At 49.4% G+C, this 19381-nt stretch overlaps 1 protein-coding gene across 1 annotated transcript in view; it reads left to right on the plus strand.

Moving 5' to 3' along the window:
* Positions 1-19381, plus strand: part of THBS3 (thrombospondin 3) — a 57244-nt gene that overhangs the window by 28584 nt on the left and 9279 nt on the right. The window contains 9 exon segments of the mRNA XM_048482978.1: positions 222-329; positions 1920-2079; positions 3389-3507; positions 6083-6135; positions 7099-7292; positions 9948-10126; positions 10989-11037; positions 13062-13258; positions 18761-18933. Of these exon segments, the coding sequence (XP_048338935.1) occupies positions 222-329; positions 1920-2079; positions 3389-3507; positions 6083-6135; positions 7099-7292; positions 9948-10126; positions 10989-11037; positions 13062-13258; positions 18761-18933 (1232 nt within the window).

A 19381-nucleotide genomic window follows, 5' to 3' on the forward strand; every position in this document is an offset into this window, starting at 1 on the left:
TCTCCAAGGACAAACTAGGGCAGACCCTGCTTAACTTCTAAGATCTGATAAGTTCAACTAGTCTGGGCAGTCCAGGTTGAGGTTTATACATTTACCATATATTTAACTACTGATCATATTTTTTGCATTAGAAATTATTAATTCGTTGACCAACCATATGTCTCAGTCTACGACAGCACCTAACACCTTTTGTCATAACAAACACCCCCGACTTCACTCAGGACAACTGCCGGTTTACGCCGAACTCAGGCCAAGAGGATGCCGATAACGACGGCATCGGGGACCAGTGTGACGACGATGCAGACGGCGACGGAATCAAGAACGTGGAGGTGCTCAAATCTCCACTTCCTGTTTAAGCTGGGTTGGGGGCAGAGGCAGGATCCAGCAGGTTCTCACCTGTTCCCGAGAGTGGGTTACTAATTATTTGTGTGTGCCGAGAGGGGGTGACTAATTGGGTTTGCTTTTCCGTTAGAAATTCCATTCAGTCCAAAAATCATGAAGTCCTGTTGTTTCCTATGTGGCTGGTTAGTGAAGGTCGAAAACGGGATAATTCTCCCGGTTGGGCTGTTTCAAAAACATGTTTTAGAAATACGGTAAAGTTCCTTGTTTAAGGAAAGTATCCTTCTTTTGATTTCTAGAAACAAAACTAAGTATTTGAAAGTATTAAGTATTTGACAGGCAGTCAATTGGAGGAGAAGTAGCTGTTTCTGTTGGCAGTAGACGATAGGACTTGCTATAATGAGTTTAAATTATGGACAGAAAGATACCAGATGGAAATTAGGAACTTTTTTTTTACAGTAAGAGTTTTTTACAGTAACAGAGAAATTATTAATGCCCCGCCCCCGGAATGCCTGGCCACGCCCTTGTCGTGCCCCGCCCGGCCCCATTGGCGCAATGCCACTGTTTGAATCCCACCACCATGGGAACCTGTTACTAAATTTTTTGGATCCCACCACTGGTTGGGGGGATGGGCAGGGCCGGCTCCAACCAATAGTCAATACAGGCCACTTCCTGGAGCTGCAGAATCTCAGGGGCTCCCAGGTCAGACGGTCATTTGTGCCTGGTTTTGACAACCATCAAGTGAAGCTTTTTTCAGCTCGGCAAGATATGCGCTGCGTGCTGAAAATCCTAGATTCCACCCCCAGTATGAGGACCTCACGCTGTAAAAGACCCCCACGCACAATAAAATAAGAAGCGTTTGGATTTATACCCCCCTTTCTCTCCTGTAAGGAGACTCAAGGTGGCTTACCAGCTCCTTTCCCTTCCTCTCCCCACAACAGTGAGGTTAGTGGGGCTGAGAGAGTCCTGAGAGAACTGTGACTGGCCCAAGAAGAAGAAGAAGAAGAAGAGTTTGGATTTATATCCCCCCTTTCTCTCCTGCAGGAGACTCAAAGGGGCTTACAATCTCCTTGCCCTTCCCCCCTCACAACAAACACCCTGTGATGTAGGTGGGGCTGAGAGAGCTCCGAGAAGCTGTGACTAGCCCAAGGTCACCCAGCCGGCGTGTGTGGGAGTGTATAGGCTAATCTGAATTCCCCAGATAAGCCTCCACAGCTCAAGCGGCAGAGCTGGGAATCAAACCCAGTTCCTCCAGATCAGAGTGCACCTGCTCTTAGTCACTGCTCTTAGCCACTACGCCACTGCTGCTCCAAGGTCACCTATCAGGAATGTAGGAGTGCGAAAACGCATCTGGTTCACCAGACAAGCCTCTGCCACTCAAGTGGAGGAGTGGGTAATCGAACCTGGTTCTCCCAGATTAAAATCCATCGGCTCTTAACCACTACGCCACGCTGGCTCTCAATAGATGTTAGAAAACTACTGTCCAGTCAGAGGAGACCGTGGTAGATTTGATGGTGTGTCTTGATATCAGGAGGCGCCTTACAGTCGTTATCCTTTTTCTGTCTCTGTCACTGGCGTAGGATAACTGCCGTCTTTTCCCCAACAAAGACCAGCAAAATTCAGACACCGACTCGTTCGGGGATGCTTGCGACAACTGCCCCAACGTACCCAACAACGATCAGGAGGACACTGATGGCAACGGGGAGGGAGATGCTTGTGACAACGATATTGACGGGGATGGTAAGGAGATGTGAGAAGTCCCAGAGGGTGTGAGGACCCCTGGAGGGTGTGAGGAGACATGGAGTGAAGAAGGCAGAAGGGCAGTCTCTTGGGATGGCACTCTCTCCATTACCAACAGCTGAGCTTACTCCCAGGTAAAGGATTGTGCCCAGGCCAGCCTAGCTGTGTGAAGTGGTGGTGATTCCCCAGGCTGCCCACAGAAAGGGCTCTGAGTGCCACCTCTGGCACCCGTGCCATAGGTTCGCCACCACTGCCCTAGAAGCAGCACACAGATCTAGACGTCAGTGTTTCTCACACAGGCTGAGCCAGAGGTGGGATCCAGCAGGTTCTCACAGGTTCCCGAGAGTAGGTTACTCATTATTGGTGTGTGCTGAGAGGGGGTTACTAATGGGTGATTTTGCCACGTGATTTTTTTGCCTTGGATTACGCCCCTCCCTCTCAAAGCAGTGATAGCTGCTTAGAAACTTGAAGCAGCTCCCTTGCAGGAGGTGCACGAAGGCATGCATGGCAGCCATGCGCCCTGCGTGCATTCGCTTTCCTCGCCTAAGCGCGACCGGCGCATGGCAGCTGCGTCCTTAGCCACCTTGCCCCAGGAATGCCCCGCCCCCGGAATGCCCAGCCACGCCCCTGTCGTGCCCTGCCCAGCCCCATTGGCGCTACGCCACAGTTTGAATCCCACCACCATGGGAACCTGTTACTAAAAATTTTGGATCCCACCACTGGGCTGAGCGCATGTTCTAGAACCATCCGCAATGCGACACTCTCCATTTCAGTCCTCGCTTTTTCCTAAAGTGCCAGATTGGTGTTTGCTAAATAAATAATTTTATTCCGCTTCTCCAGACAAACGGCCTGAGGTGGGTCGCAAAGTAAAACATGGTTAAAAAGTAACATAAAAATTGTTCAGAAAGAACCACTGGTGAAAACGTGTGTCACTTCTCTCTGTGATACACCTCTGAAGATACCAGCTGCTGGTGCGGGTGAAACGTTAGGAACAAGATCCACCAGACCACAGCCACACAGCCCGGAAATCCCACAACAACCAGTTGAGTCCAGCCATGAAAGCTTTCGACAATACCAGTTAGAGTCCGCTGCTCATGTGCAGGAACGGGGAATCAAACCTGGTTCTCCAGATTCATATCCACCGCTCTTAACCGCTACGGCACTACATAAAAACACAAGGCCAGACAAGTGGCAGTAGGGCTTTCTGACGGCGAAGGAGGCGGGACACAGATTGAACAATTCAGCTTTGGGGCAAACAGAGGGTGCAAGTTGATACTTTAAATGTTCCTTCCCCCCCACCCTTCTACAGGTATTCCCAATGGGCTTGACAATTGCCCCAAAGTACCCAATCCACTGCAGACGGATCGGGATGAAGACGGGGTGGGCGACGCTTGTGATAGTTGCCCCGAGATGAGCAACCCTACTCAGGTAGGAGAATTCGGGGCTGGGATGGAAGGAAGGGGGCGCCGGACTCTACAGGGTGTCGGGTCCAGAAATTATAGACAGGGCTCAGGGAATCCTAGTTATGAATTAGGCGATAGACTAGGAGTGTCCAACTCCGGTGCTTCAGATGTGTGTGGACTACAATTCCCATCAGCCCCTGCTGGCATGGCCAACTGGGACTGATGGGAATTGTAGTCCACGAACATCTGAAGCACCGGATTTGGACGCCCCTGAGGTAGACTGTACCACCTCAGATTGCAAGTAGGGGTGTGCTCTCCAAAGCTGCAGAAGTCCCAGCCCCAAGGAGCTTGCAGTAAAGTCTGGCAATGGAGAGAGAACACAACAGTGGGAAGCGCCAAGATAATTTGGCAGGGGAAGTCTTAGTGATCGTGAGGCCCTGGGCAAAAGTTCCAAGCTACAGGCCTCACGTTGCCCAAGTGAGAACAAAGCAGGCAGGAACTTACTCATTCCCTTCTCTTTCTACCCACCTCTGCTTTCTTTTCCCCCTTTGGTTGGCTCATGTTTCTCAGTCCAGGGCCCTGGGTAGCGGCTCTGGATGCCCATTAGCTACTAAAACAGGGGTGGGCAATTATTTTTTCCATGGGGCCATATAAGAAACAGAAAATATTGTGGAGGGTCACCAAAAGGTAATAGGCGCTTTTGAAAGTTCCTTCAAGAGAAGCCGGCAGCCAAGGCAACCCAAGCTTCCGCTTTTCAAAGGCTTCTTTGCTCCCCAGCACGGCAGGGGGGCCAGTCAGGGTCATCCGGCAGGCCGGATGTGGCCCGCGGGCCATATAATGCCCAGGTCTGTACTAAAAGGTAGAAGGCTGTTTACTAGTAATCAGAACTGTAAGCAATGCACAGAAAATGCCTAGCAGTCAGTAGGGTCGAATAGCTTAATACTTACTCAATCACTAGTGTGAATAGAGCCTACAAATGGGGCTATGAAACAACGAATGCCCCAATCTCTGCAGACATATGTCAAAGCATACAATCCTTCAACAATTCACATCAGTGAAAACTTCCCTAAGCTCAGTAGAAAACCCACAACGAGCCGCCAGTATCCAGTAGCGTCTGGCTTCGATGAATTTTCGAAGGCACGTGGTATTTTCCATGTGCGTAAAATTTTGTCCAAAGAAAGTCATTCTTGCAATTCAGTTCAGCCTGCGTCACTCTCTGCGCTGCCAATTCTTGCTGCAAAATGTCAGGCAGGGTCAGAGAATCCCAAGCAAGCTCTCCTAACTGGAATCGCCTTGGGAAATTTCTCCGAAAATGCATTTTGTAAGAGTGTTGTCATTCACACAGGCTCCGTTCCAGAGCTCCAGCATAGAGGATTTGAAATACTCCAGCTGATAAATGAGGAGCACATTTAAACTTGCCACCAAGACTTCACTGCTTATTTTTTTCCAAACTCAGTGACCTACATAATAACATTTGGAAATGGCAGAATGGCAGTTAATTTATTTATCTACGGTTAACAACCAGTAAAACCTCAATTCATAAAAAGCCAAATTCCAAATTATTTACAAACGAAGAGATTAGAACAGTGGTTCTCTACCTTCCTAATGCCACGACCCTTTAATACAGTTCCTCATGTTGTGGTGACCCCCAACCCTAACATTTATCCATTTTACCGATGGAGAACGCTGATGCAGAGAGTCGTAGGCGACCCCTGTGAAAGGGTCGTTCGACCCCCAAAGGGGTCGCGACCCACAGGTTGAGAACCACTGGATTAGAAGGTTAAAATATAAAGTAAAATTTATTTTAACATTCCTCTATAGGAATTAAGGGTACACCTGCTCTCCTGTATTTGTTGACTAAAACACAAAACCGAGCTACATCACTGGAAACTCCTCGTCCTTCCCCAACAGCAAATAGTTCAATTTCCATTTATTGTCTTTTCCAGCCCATTCAGTCAAAAAAGAGGCCCCCGGATTTCTTCCCTGGGCTTATCATATAGAGGGCACTTAAGCAACTTGTGTTCAAGCGAATCCACTTCTTCCAAGGAGAAACCACAGGGCCTCTGTTCGTAGGGGATTTTCTTGAATCTATTCCGCACATGCAGAATAATGCACTTTCAAACTGCTTTCAGTGCTCTTTGAAGCTGTGCGGAATGGCAAAATCCACTTGCAAACAGTTGTGAAAGTGGTTTGAAAACGCATTATTTTGCGTGAGCGGAAGGGGCCTATGACACCAGATGGCAGGGTGTTGCTTTGAGTCAATGAAAACATCATCCTTTGATCTTTATTCTCTATTAAAAAAAACAAATAAGGGGATGGTTTCACCTGAAATCTAAAGGTTTCAGGAGCCAGGTATTCTGGGGAGAGGTTTAAATCAGATTGTCTCTCTATGTCATAAGCTCTTTGTCTGACAATCTGGAAGAATGGGAAATTTGATAAAAACCGATGTGTCAGGATTTGAAATCGAACAGATCTCTTAGAAATCGACCGTGTTTTGAACGGGAGGGGTTTTGTTTCTGCCAAAAGTGGATCGTGTAGCAGTTGGGGAAGGATTGGGCGTGGCAGATCATTTGCTCACCTGAGCCTCTGGTATCTTTCAGACAGATGCGGACAGTGACTTGGTGGGCGACGTATGTGACACCAATCAGGACAGGTAAGCATGATGCGAACTTCAGGATGGGGAAATATGTCCTCTTCAATTATTACTTCTTTCATATAGAATCTTTGGCCCCTTCCACACACATAAAATAATGCGTTTTCAAACCACTTTCACAACTGTTTGCAAGTGCATTTTGCTATTCTGCACAGCTTCAAAGAACACTGAAAGCAGTTTGAAAGTGCATTATTCTGCATGTGCGGAATGAGCCATAGAGTTGGAAGAGATCCCAAGGGCCACAGGAACGCACAATCAAAGCACTCCTGTCAGATGGCCATCCAGCCTCTGTTTAAAAACCTCCAAAGAAGGAGACTCCACCATACTCTGAGGCAGTGAATTCCACTGTCTAACAGCCCTGACAGTCAGGAAGTTCTTCCTGATGTTTAGAAGAAGAAGAGTTGGATTTATATCCCCCCTTCCCCCCTCGCAACAAACACCCTGTGAGGTAGGCACAGCTGAGAGAGCTCCGAAGAACTTTGACTAGCCCAAGGTTGCTCAGCTGGTGTGTGTTGGAGTGCACAGGCTAATCTGAATTCCCCAGATAAGCCTTCACAGCTCAAGCACCAGAGCGGGGAATCAAACCCGTTTCCTCCAGATTAGAGTACACCTGCTCTTAACCACTACGCCACTGCTGCTCCACTATGCCACTGTTGTTTAGGTGGAATCTCTTTCCTGCACCTTGGGATGCACTACCCAGAGTGTGGTGGAGTCTCCTTCTTTATAGGTTTTTAAAGAGAGGCTGGATGGCCATCTGACAGGAGTGCTATGATTGTGTGTTCCTGCATGGCAGGGGGTTGGACTTGCTGGCCCTGGTGGTCTCTTCCAACTCTGTGATTCTATGATCCTAGAAAAAGCAGGAATCTCAGGACGCTGCCCTCCACTGCTCCCCCAACTGCAGGAGGGTTCCTGTTTCATAACCCCCTAAGTCTCATTCACACCATTCCTTTCTGTCTCGTCCAGGGATGGGGACGGCCACCAAGACAGCAAGGACAACTGTGCGGAGGTTCCCAACAGCTCTCAGCTGGACTCAGACAACGACGGGTTGGGGGATGAATGCGACAACGATGATGACAATGACGGCATCCCCGATTACGTGCCCCCCGGCCCTGACAACTGCCGTCTTGTGGCCAATCCCAACCAGAAGGATTCAGACAGTGAGTGCAAAGGGTACTGGATTCAAGTGCTAGACAGATTGGTCGAATAGGTAGGAGTCCCCTACGGTGTGCTGGCAACTGAACCTGAGCATGGCAAACTTCCTTGTACCGACAGGAAGTTGCCGCGTGCGGGAAGCGGAAGTGGCGTGCAGCAAACTTCCTTGCACCGACAGGAAGTTGCTGCGTGCAGGGAGCCGAAGTGGCATGCAGCAAACTTCCTTGTACCGACAGGAAGTTGCCACGTGCAGGAAGCAGAAGTGGCGTGCAGCAAACTTCCTTGTACCGACAGGAAGGTGCCGCGTGCAGGGAGCAGAAGTGGCATGCAGCAAACTTCCTTGTACCAACAGGAAGGTGCCGCGTGCAGGGAGCAGAAGTGGCATGCAGCAAACTTCCTTGTACCGACAGGAAGGTGCCGCGTGCAGGGAGCTGAAGTGGCATGCAGCAAACTTCCTTGTACCGACAGGAAGGTGCCGCGTGCAGGGAGCCGAAGTGGCGTGCAGCAAACTTCCTTGTACCGACAGGAAGGTGCCGCGTGCAGGGAGCTGAAGTGGCATGCAGCAAACTTCCTTGTACCGACAGGAAGGTGCCGCGTGCAGGGAGCAGAAGTGGCATGCAGCAAACTTCCTTGTACCGACAGGAAGTTGCTGCGTGCAGGGAGCCGAAGTGGCGTGCAGCAAACTTCCTTGTACCGACAGGAAGGTGCCGCGTGCAGGGAGCTGAAGTGGCATGCAGCAAACTTCCTTGTACCGACAGGAAGGTGCCGCGTGCAGGGAGCTGAAGTGGCGTGCAGCAAACTTCCTTGTACCGACAGGAAGGTGCCGCGTGCAGGGAGCAGAAGTGGCATGCAGCAAACTTCCTTGTACCGACAGGAAGTTGCTGCGTGCAGGGAGCCGAAGTGGCGTGCAGCAAACTTCCTTGTACCGACAGGAAGGTGCCGCGTGCAGGGAGCTGAAGTGGCATGCAGCAAACTTCCTTGTACCGACAGGAAGTTGCTGCGTGCAGGGAGCAGAAGTGGCATGCAGCAAACTTCCTTGTACCGACAGGAAGGTGCCGCGTGCAGGGAGCAGAAGTGGCATGCAGCAAACTTCCTTGTACCGACAGGAAGTTGCTGCGTGCAGGGAGCAGAAGTGGCATGCAGCAAACTTCCTTGTACCGACAGGAAGGTGCCGCGTGCAGGGAGCAGAAGTGGCATGCAGCAAACTTCCTTGTACCGACAGGAAGGTGCTGCGTGCAGGGAGCTGAAGTGGCATGCAGCAAACTTCCTTGTACTGACGTACAAGGAAGTTGCTGTGCCTATTGCTCATGCCTGATGCCACAGCAGGGCCGAGAGGAGGTAAGCTCCCCCATCTGTAATTGGCCATTAAGTATTATTCCAAGGCCGGAGTAAATCAGAATTTGCAAGCTGGCTTGCTCTATTCAAATATTTCTACTCTGATTTAACATTTCACCGCAATTTAAGAAGGATATGGCAAGCTGGAGAAAGTCCAGAAGAGGGCAACCAAAATGGTAGAAGGTCTGGAATCTGTGCCCTACGAGGAGAGACTTAGGGAGCTGGGGATGTTTAGTTTGGGGAAGAGAAGGTTAAGAGGTGACCTGATAGCCATGTTCAGATATCTGAAGGGATGTCATGTCAAAGAGGGAGCAAGCTTGTTTTCTGCTGCTCCAGAGACTAGGACCAGGAGTCATGGGTTCAAGGTGCAGGAAAAGAGATTCCACCTAACCATCAGGAAGAACTTCCTGACAGTCAGGACAGTGGAATTCACTGCCTCGGAGTGTAATGGAGTCTCCTTCTTTGAAGGTTTTAAAGGAGAGGCTGGATGGCCATCTGTCAGGAGTGCTTTGATTGTGTGTTCCTGCATTGCAGGGGGGTGGACTTGATGGCCCTTGGGGTCTCTTCCAACTCTATGATTCTATGATTTCCCTTGTGGGAATGAACCTGTGAGTCTTTGGCTCCCCCCTGTGGAGAAAGGCAGGATGTGAAGTGAAATAAATAAGAACCATCAGACTGATCTTTTTTAAAACCACAAATTTCTTCATCCGGATGTATAGAATAGGAGGCCGGGTATCTCAGGGAGGGAGTAGACTCCTGAATAGACTCCTGAAGACTCTCTCCTGAGTAGACTCCCTAGTGCCTGAGTAGACTCCCGAGTGCCTATCCAGAGGTGGGATCCAGCAGGTTCTCACAGGTTCCCGAGAGTAGGTTACTCATTATTGGTGTGTGCCGAGAGGGGGTTACTAACTGGTGATTTTGCCACGTGATTTTTGCCTTAGTTACGCCCCTCCTCTCAGCAGTAGCGCGCAGAACTGGAAGCAGTCTAGCAGGAGGTGCACCGTCATGCGTGGCAGCCTGCGCCTGCGTGCATTCATTTCCCGCCCAAGGACCGGCACAGCGGCTGCATCCTTACCACAGCCTCGCCCAGGAATGCCCCGCCCCCGGAATGCCCGGACACACCCCCGGCATGCCCCGCCCAGCCCCACTGGCGCTACACCACAGTTTGAATCCCACCACCATGGGAACCTGTTACTAAAATTTTTGGATCCCACCACTGTGCCTATCCATGCATAAAAATGTTTGTACTCAAGGCATAGACAGCCATAATAGGGCTTTTCAAGCACTTTTCCATGTACACCTTGCAATTTCCCTCTCGCCTGCAGGTGACGGCATCGGGGATGCTTGCGAGGAGGACTTCGACAATGACACGGTCGCTGACCCGATGGACGTGTGCCCGGAAAGCTCTGAGGTGACGCTGACTGACTTCCGCGCGTATCAGACGGTGATCCTGGATCCCGAAGGGGACGCCCAAATTGACCCCAACTGGGTGGTTCTCAACCAGGTACAGTGAAGAGCACTGGGTTTCAAGAACAGAAATACACCTGGGAAACAGGGTCCGCATCAATGGGATTGAGTTATTCTGTGGGGGAAAGGTAAAGGCGTATCGGGGGAAATGGTGCCTGGGGACAACACCTTCTCTGGGTGCCCCCGTTGCCCCTCTGCGTTCTCAGGGGCGTGGCTTGGGAATGCTGAGCCACGCCCCCAGCCTCCATGCAGATCTGGGGAGGGCAAAAGCCGGCCTGCATGGAGGCTGGGGGGTGTGGCTTGACAGTGGCAGACAGCCTGGGCATCTGCCACCGAGCTCCGCCCCCTGCCTCTCCTGAGCCAGCCTGCAGGGAGGAGGGGGCGGGGCTTAGTGGTATGTATTAAAACACCGTTTCATCATGTGCGGGGGCCCCTATAGGCCGTACGCCTCTGGGGAAAGGCCAGCTGGGACAAATTGAGGAAGAAGCACGGTTGTTGGTTCCATACCCAGATTCAGCTGCGAGGTAGCCAAAGGGCTCTTTAACCCCATCCTTTCCATTGTGAATATCAGCAGAGGCCTTGGGAGAACCTTCCATTCATGTACTGTAGCTGCTTGTTCCCACTTGCCTGTATTTTTCTCCCTCACCACTGAGGGAATCACAGGAGGGCTCTGCCAAGGCCTCTGAGAATGACACTTGGCAGGGAGGGGGTTAAAGAGCCCTTTGCTTTCTTTTTTTTTCCAAGGGAAAAAAGTGCCGAGAAGCATCTGAGGTTTGGATCTTTGGATTTCAGGGTTGTGCTCAGCAGGGCAAGTGTAAGCCACGGGGGCTGGAGTGTGCCACTTTAATTCACTCAACCTCTTCTTTGCTCTGCTTACTATTTTCTCTTCCCTCACACAGGGCATGGAGATCGTGCAGACAATGAACAGTGACCCAGGCCTAGCTGTAGGTAGGAAACATGTTTTATATTTCCACTTTTTTAATATATACAAATGTATGAGATTGTATCTTGCTTTGGAGGGTGAACTATAGAGCATTATATTCCACTGAGGTTCTTTCTGATCCGCCCCAGGATCCGACCCCCAAATCTGCGGGAATTTGCCCAACCCAGAATTGGCAACCCTGCCTTTTATCATATATGGACCTTAGAATCATAGAGTCGGAAGAGACCAGAAGGGCCATCAAGTCCAACCCCCTGCCATGCAGGAACACACAATCAAAGCACTCTTGACAGAAGGCCACCCAGCCTCTCTTTAGAAACCTCCAAAGAAGGAGACTCCACCACCCTCCGAGGCAGTGAATTCCACTGTCAAACAGCCTTTGCTGTCAGTAAGTTCTTAGGTGGAATCTCTTTTCCTTCACCTTGAACCCATGAAGAAGAAGAAAAAGAAGAAGAAGAAGAAGAAGAGGAAGAGGAAGAAGAGGAAGAAGAGGAGAAGGAGGAGGAGGAGTTTGGATTTATATCCCCCCTTTCTCTCCTGCAGGAGACTCAAAGGGGCTTACAATCTCCTTGCCCTTCCCCCCTCACAACAAACATCCTGTGAGGTAGGTGGGGCTGAGAGAGCTCCGAGAAGCTGTGACTAGCCCAAGGTCACCCAGCTGGCGTGTGTGGGAGTGCACAGGCTAATCTGAATTCCCCAGATAAGCCTCCACAGGCTCAGGCGGCAGAGCTGGGAATCAAACCCGGTTCCTCCAGATTAGATACACGAGCTCTTAACCTCCTCCGCCACTGCTGTTTGAGAGTTTAGATTGTTTTAGAGTTTTTGGATGGGGTGAGAGCCAGTGTGGTGCAGTGGTTCAGGTGCACTCTCATCTGGAGAACCGGGTTTGGTCCCCTGCTCTGCCACTTGAGCTGCGGAGGCTTCTCTGGTAAACTAGATTAGCCTGTGCACTCCAGCACACGCCAGCTGGGTGACCTTGGGCTAGTCACAGTTCTCTCAGAGCTTTCTCAGCCCACCCACCTCACAGGGTGTTTGTTGTGCGGGGGGGGGGAGGGGGAGGAGATTATAAGCCCCTTTGAGTCTCCTTACAGGAGAGAAAGGGGCGGATATAAATCCAAACTCTTCTTTGTTAGCGGGTAGACCCGCGGCACGGCGGGTGGTACGTTACCAAGAGCAGGAGTCAGAAGCTTGGATACTTAGCTGTAGCACCACGACAGCAAACACACCACAGGAAGCAGGTAGACTTCAGTGAAGTGCAGGTTTATATATAGTGCAGCTATTTACCCTGTTTCCCCTAATATAAGACATCCCCGAAAAATAAGACGTAGTAGAGGTTTTGCTGAAGTGCGAAATATAAGGCATCCCCCGAAAGTAAGACATAGCAAAGTTTTTGTTTGGAAGCATGCCCAACAAACAGAACACAGGAAAAATAAGACATCCCCTGAAAATAAGACATAGCGCATCTTTGGGAGCAAAAATTAATATAAGACACTGTCTTATATTCGGGGAAACACGGTACAAGTATTTACATCAGCAAGGAACAAACGGACAGCATGCTTCGCCAGACACAGTATTCCCTAACCAGCCGCGTACAGTCACATCTGTTCAGTTTATATAGTTTTAATTCAGTTTAAATTATGTTTTAAATGTTTGTTTTAACCTGTTGTGAACCGCCCTGAGCCCTCAGGGGGAGGGCGGTATAGAAAACTAATAATAAATAAATAAAAATAAAAATATACATACATGGTCCAATCAGTGTAAAGGTCACACTGTCCTGTTGTGACCGGTTTGATCTGGTTTAGTCCAGCTCACTGCCCCTTACATCAGCTAGGTGAGCTGTCACTTAGATCACACTGATCTAGTTCATCACACAATATGCTCAGTGGGTTACTTCAGTACTCTGACATTCTTCTTCTATTGTGGTTTTACCATCGGTGGATATTTGGTACGGTTTTTCTTGCAGCCCCGCCCTGAAGCCGTGGGAAAGGACGGGGAATTCATGTACATAAATAACCCCCCCGTCTTTCTGCAGGGTACACAGCGTTCAACGGGGTCGACTTTGAAGGCACCTTCCACGTGAACACCATCACCGACGACGACTACGCCGGATTCATCTTTGCCTACCAAGACAGTGCCAGCTTTTATGTGGTCATGTGGAAGCAAACAGAGCAGGCCTATTGGCAGGGCTTGCCCTTTCGGGCCATGGCCGAACCAGGCCTGCAGCTAAAGGTCAGGGATCTGTCCCCTTCTGGATATCATGCAGTAGTTTGGCTCGTAGGTTTTGAGCATCTTCAAGGGCAGAGACAACAGGAACGTAATCTGAACAAGAAGGCGAAAGCCCTGTGAAACTGCTGCCTCCTTGTACAGATTCCATCCACCTGTGTCTTGCTCACAACCTTCCAGTTGAATGTTCTTCTTTACATTAGCTGAATGGAACCTCCATGTTCAGAGACAGTCTATCTCTGAGTGCCAGCAGAAACACACAGGAAAAAGATGTTGCTTTCATGGGCGGTCCTTTGGTTCTTTGATGCTCTCTCAGTGCTTCGCTTAGAAATCATGCCACCTGGTGCTCTTCTATGCAGAAGTCAGTCTGGTAGAGTCACTGAACAGTCTTCGTTGATTATTGGCGTGGTGGCCAAGTTTGCAGATGATACCAAATTATGTAGGGTGGTGAGAACCACAAAGGATTGCAAAGAGCTCCAAGCGGACCTTGATAAATTAGGTGTGTGGGCTAAGAAATGGTAAATGCAGTTCAATGTAGCAAAATGTAAAGTGATGCACATAGGGGCAAAAAATCCAAACTTCACATACACGCTACAGGGGTCAGTGCTATCAGTCACAGACCAGGAAAGGGATTTGGGCGTCTTAGTGGATAGTTCCATGGGAATGTCAACTCAATGCATGGCAGCTGTAAAAAAGGCAAACTCTATGCTGGGGATAATTAGGAAAGGAATTGATAATAAAAATGCAAAGATTGTCATGCCCTTATATAAAGCAGTGGTGCGACCGCACTTGGAGTACTGTGTCCAGTTCTGGTCGCCGCATCTCAAAAAGGATATTGAGGAGATAGAAAAAGTGCAGAGAAGGGCAACAAGGGATGAAGAGGGACTGGAGCACCTTCCTTATGAGTGAGAGGCTGCAGCATTTGGGACTCTCTTTTTAGTTTGGAGAGGAGACGCCTGAGCGGGGATATGATTGAAGTCTATAAAATTATGCATAGGGTAGAAAATGTTGACAGAGAGAAATTTTTCTCTCTTTCTCACAATACTAGAACCAGGGGGCATTCATTGAAAATGCTGGGGGGAAGAATTAGGACTAATAAAAGGAGAAAACACTTCTTCACTTAAACATGATTGGTGTTTGGAATATGCTGCCTCGGGAGGTGGTGATGGCCACTAACCTGAATAGCTTTAAAAGGGGCTTGGACAGATTTATGGAGGAGAAGTCGATTTATGGCTACCAATCTTGATCCTCTTTGAGCTGAGATTGCAAATGCCTTAGCAGACCAGGTGCTCGGGAGCAACAGCCGCAGAAGGCCATTGCTTTCACATCCTGCAGGTGAGCTCCCAAAGGCACCTGGTGGGCCACTGCGAGTAGCAGAGAGCTGGACTAGATGGGCTCTGGTCTGATCCAGCTGGCTTGTTCTTATGTTCTTATTTGGAAGAGGAGGAGGAGGAGGAATTTGGATTTATACCCCACCTTTCTCTCCTGTAAGGAGACTCAAGGTGGTCTACAAACTCTGCCACGTTTATGGTTGAGGGCAAAAGTAATATTCTATCTCCTCTCCTCTTTCCCTTTTCCTCCCCCCCCCCGCATCCCCCCCCCCGCATTCCCAATAGCGGTGTCATTGGTGGTTTTAAGGTGTATGGTTTCAATTTAATTGTTATCCCTTACTTGAGTTTATGGTGCCAATATACAGTAGATTTTATTGCTTTTATTGCTATTAACAATGTTAGACACAGGGTGGTGTAGTGGTTAAGAGCAGCGGACTCTAATCTGGAGAACCAGGTTTCGATTCCCCGCTTTTCCACATGAGTGGCAGATTCTTATCTGGTGAACTTATCTGGTGAATCTGGTTTCCCTGCTCCTGCACATGAAGCCTGCTGGGTGACCTTGGGCCAATTCTCTCAGAACTCTCCCAGCCCCACATACCTCACAAGGTGTTTGTTATGGGGAGAGGAAAGGAAAGGAGTTTGTAAGTCACTTTGAGTCTCCTCATAGGAGGAAGAAGAAGAGGAGGAGGAGGAAGAGTTTGGGTTTATATCCCACCTTTCTCACCTGTAAGGAGACTCAAGGTGGCTTACAAGCTCCTTTCTCTTCCTCTCCCCACAACAGACACCTTGTGAGGCAGGTGGGGCTGAGAGAGTTCTGAGAGAACTGTGACTGGCCCAAGGACATACCCAGCAGGAATGTAGGAGTGCGAAAACACATCTGGTTCACCGGAATCAAACCCGGTTCTCCAGATTAGAGTCCACCTGCTCTTAACAACTACACAACGCTGGAGAGAAAGGTGAGGTATATATCCAAACTCCTCCTCCTCTTCCTACTTACTTACTTACTTACTTACTTACTTACTTACTTACTTACTTACTTACTTACTTACTTACTTACTTACTTACTTACTTACTTATTATTAGATTTTTATACCGCCCTCCCCCGGAGGGCGGTATGAGCCCACATTGAGAATGGCAGCCTATAAAACAAATAACATTAATAAACTGGTCAATATGCTTGCAGGGGGGAAAGAATAGAGTCCCAATTGGCCATGCTGGCAGGGCCTGATGGGATTTGTAGTCCATGAACATCTGGAGAGCCGCAGGTTGCAGACCCCTGGATCTGGCCCCACCTGGAATACCACCTGGTGAATAAAGCTGACTCTGACCCTCTTGCATCTGTTATTTGGAGCAGCAGCTGATATGCTGACTTAGATGAGGCCGCCCGGGGGGCTAAAGAGCCCGTTCCCAGCGCCAGATGGTTTGAACACAAGGAAAACATCTTTATCTGTTAGAAGGGTCGTGCCTTGCTCTTTACTGAAAGCCTCTTCAAAGCCGAGTCCCAGCAATAAAACCATAATATCCGTCATAAATTTTTAGAAATGGGTCAGAAGTTGGCAGTCGTTTATAGATAAACTCATAAACAGGAGATAAAGGAGTGGTTGACTAGCAACCATAATCCAAACCCTCTTCCCTGCCAAAGGCCAAGAAAAACAATGGCCTTCAGGAACTCCTAGAACATAGAAGGTCCCTCATCCTAGAGAGTCCCTGAGAACAGCTGGTTCTGATGCCAGGCAGCCTAATATTTATTTACTTTTTTAATACCTCACCTTTCCCCCCCATCGGGGAACCAAAGTGGCTTAGAATCATAGAGTTGGAAGAGACCAGATGGGCCATCAAGTCAATGCAGGGACACACAATCAAAGCATTCCTGTCATATGTTCATCCAGTCTCTATTTAAAAACCTCCAAAGAAGAAGACTCCACCATAGTCCAGGGAAGTCCATTCTACTGTCGAACAGCCATGACTGTCAGAAAATTCTTCCTAATGTTTAGGTGGAATCTCTTTTCCTGTACCTTGAATCCATGACCTAGTCTCTGGAGCCGCAGAAAACAAGCTTTCTCCCTCTTTGACATGGCATCCCTTCAAACATTTAAACATAGCTATTACGTCCCCCCTCTTAACATTCACTTCTTCAGACTAAACATCTCAGGCTCCCTAAGTCTCTCCTCGTAGGGCATGGATTCCAGACCTTTGACCATTTCATTAGCACCTCAGAAGAGCCCTGCTGGATCAGACCAGTGATGGTCCATCTAGTCCAGCATCCTGTCTTTCACGGGAGCATTTCCTGCCTCCAGATCTCTTGGTCCCCAATTCACAGTCCTAACCTTGATATAAGTACATTAGGAGAGTCTCTGTGGATCAGACCAGTGGTCCATCTAGTCCAGCATCCTGTCTCACACAGTAGTCAACCAGTTTCTCTGGAGCACAGGTGTCAAATTCGTGGCCCTCCAGATGTTATGGACTACTGGCAGGGGATGATGGGAGCTGAAGTCCATAACGTCTGGAGGGTCACGAGTTTGACACCTGTGCTCTGGAGGTCCCACAATCTGGAGGTACAAATGCTGAGCCTTCCCCTGATGTTTCTTCCTGGCACTGGCCTTCAGAGGTTGACTGCCTTTTGCTTTCCTTAAGCTCATGTCATAGGGGTAGGAGGGCAAAATGGCGCCTGGGGCAAAATGGCGCCCGCCCCATGCCCCCCTCGTGCCTCCCCGCCCCCCTCCCTGTCCCCCCCACTTACCTTAGTTCCTCTCTCCTGCCTCTTAGTTCCTCTCTCCTGCCTCTTAGTTCCTTTCTCCTGCCTCTTAGTTCCTCTCTCCTGCCTCTTAGTTCCTTTCTCCTGCCTCTTAGTTCCTCTCTCCTGCCTCTTAGTTCCTCTCTCCTGCCTCTTAGTTCCTCTCTCCTGCCTCTTAGTTCCTCTCTCCTGCCTCTTAGTTCCTCTCTCCTGCCTCTTAGTTCCTCTCTCCTGCCTCTTAGTTCCTTTCTCCTGCCTCTTAGTTCCTCTCTCCTGCCTCTTAGTTCCTCTCTCCTGCCTCTTAGTTCCTTTCTCCTGCCTCTTAGTTCCTCTCTCCTGCCTCTTAGTTCCTTTCTCCTGCCTCTTAGTTCCTCTCTCCTGCCTCTTAGTTCCTCTCTCCTGCCTCTTAGTTCCTTTCTCCTGCCTCTTAGTTCCTCTCTCCTGCCTCGTAGTTCCTCTCTCCTGCCTCTTAGTTCCTCTCTCCTGCCTCTTAGTTCCTTTCTCCTGCCTCTTAGTTCCTCTCTCCTGCCTCTTAGTTCCTCTCTCCTGCCTCTTAGTTCCTCTCTCCTGCCTCTTAGTTCCTTTCTCCTGCCTCTTAGTTCCTCTCTCCTGCCTCTTAGTTCCTCTCTCCTGCCTCTTAGTTCCTCTCTCCTGCCTCTTAGTTCCTTTCTCCTGCCTTGCCCGGAGGCCTGCCCGGAGGTTTGAATGCCCGATTTTGAAATGCCCGATGGATTTGAAATGCCTGCTCGCCGGATTTTGATCGCCTGAAATCGCCGATTTTGAAATGCCCGGAGTTTTTGAATGAAACGGATGCAAAGGAAGGAAGGAAGGAAGGAAGGAAGGAAGGAAGGAAGGAAGGAAGGAAGGAATGGAAGGAAGGAAGGAAGGAAGGAAGGAAGGAAGGAAGGAAGGAAGGAAGGAAGGAAGGAAGGAAGGAAGGAAGGAAGGAAGGAAGGAAGGCTCTCCTGCCTCTTAGTTCCTCTCTCCTGCCTCTTAGTTCCTCTCTCCTGCCTCTTAGTTCCTTTCTCCTGCCTCTTAGTTCCTCTCTCCTGCCTCTTAGTTCCTCTCTCCTGCCTCTTAGTTCCTTTCTCCTGCATCCTGGTGGGAACTACACGTCCCAGGAGCAAGGTCTCCTGGGAGGTGTAGTTCCCACCAGGCTGCAGGGGAGAGGAACTGAGCGGGAAGAGAGAGGAACTAAGAGGTAGGAGAGAGGAACTAAGGTAAGTTGGGGGAAGGGGCGGAAGGGCAATTTTTCACCCCCACCAGTGCGCGCCCGGTGCATGGCACACACACCACCACCACCACCGTCCCCTTATAGCTCCGCCACTGGCTCATGTGCTAAATTATTGCAAAGCCTGAAAGTACACAGTGGGGGGGAATCCTGAAATGTCTTGAAATATTCTGGTGGTGACATCCTCTCCTGCTTCTTTACTCCTCTGTCAGGCAGTAAAGTCGATCACGGGCCCTGGTGAATACCTACGTAATGCTCTGTGGCACACGGGCCACACCCCTGATCACGTGAGGCTGCTCTGGAAGGACCCGCGCAACGTGGGCTGGAAGGACAAAACCTCTTACCGTTGGCGTCTCCTGCACCGGCCTCAGGTGGGCTACATCAGGTGAGAAGCCGGGCTGCAGGGCCAACAAGCAGCAAGCATTTTTCCTGCCTTATTACTGTCTTCCTTCACTAACACCTTAATGGAGATTTGTTGCGTCAGAAAGATTTTCATCCCTTCTTGTTTCAAAATCCTGGATCTCTGGGTCAGAAACTTTGTTGTGAAACAGACCAGAAGAAGGTGAATCGATGCAAAATGTAGTTTGTTGCTCTGATTAATATAAGACTCTCTCTTATTTTTGGAGAAACACAGTATCAACCCCCCTCCCCATTTAAAAAAAACCCGGACAAAAATAAATAAGTGACACAGCGGAGTGAGCTTAGGAAATGGCACCAAAGAGGAAGTCTGGGGGCTGGAAAGAGAGGTGGGAAACATTTTGAAGACACATACACAGCAAGTGAAAACTATTTAGAAACTTTTTCACAAAAAGAATTGTTAAAATCCAGACTGC

The sequence above is a fragment of the Sphaerodactylus townsendi genome, unplaced genomic scaffold (assembly GCF_021028975.2).
Source record: "Sphaerodactylus townsendi isolate TG3544 unplaced genomic scaffold, MPM_Stown_v2.3 scaffold_33, whole genome shotgun sequence".
NCBI classification, from domain to species: domain Eukaryota; kingdom Metazoa; phylum Chordata; class Lepidosauria; order Squamata; family Sphaerodactylidae; genus Sphaerodactylus; species Sphaerodactylus townsendi.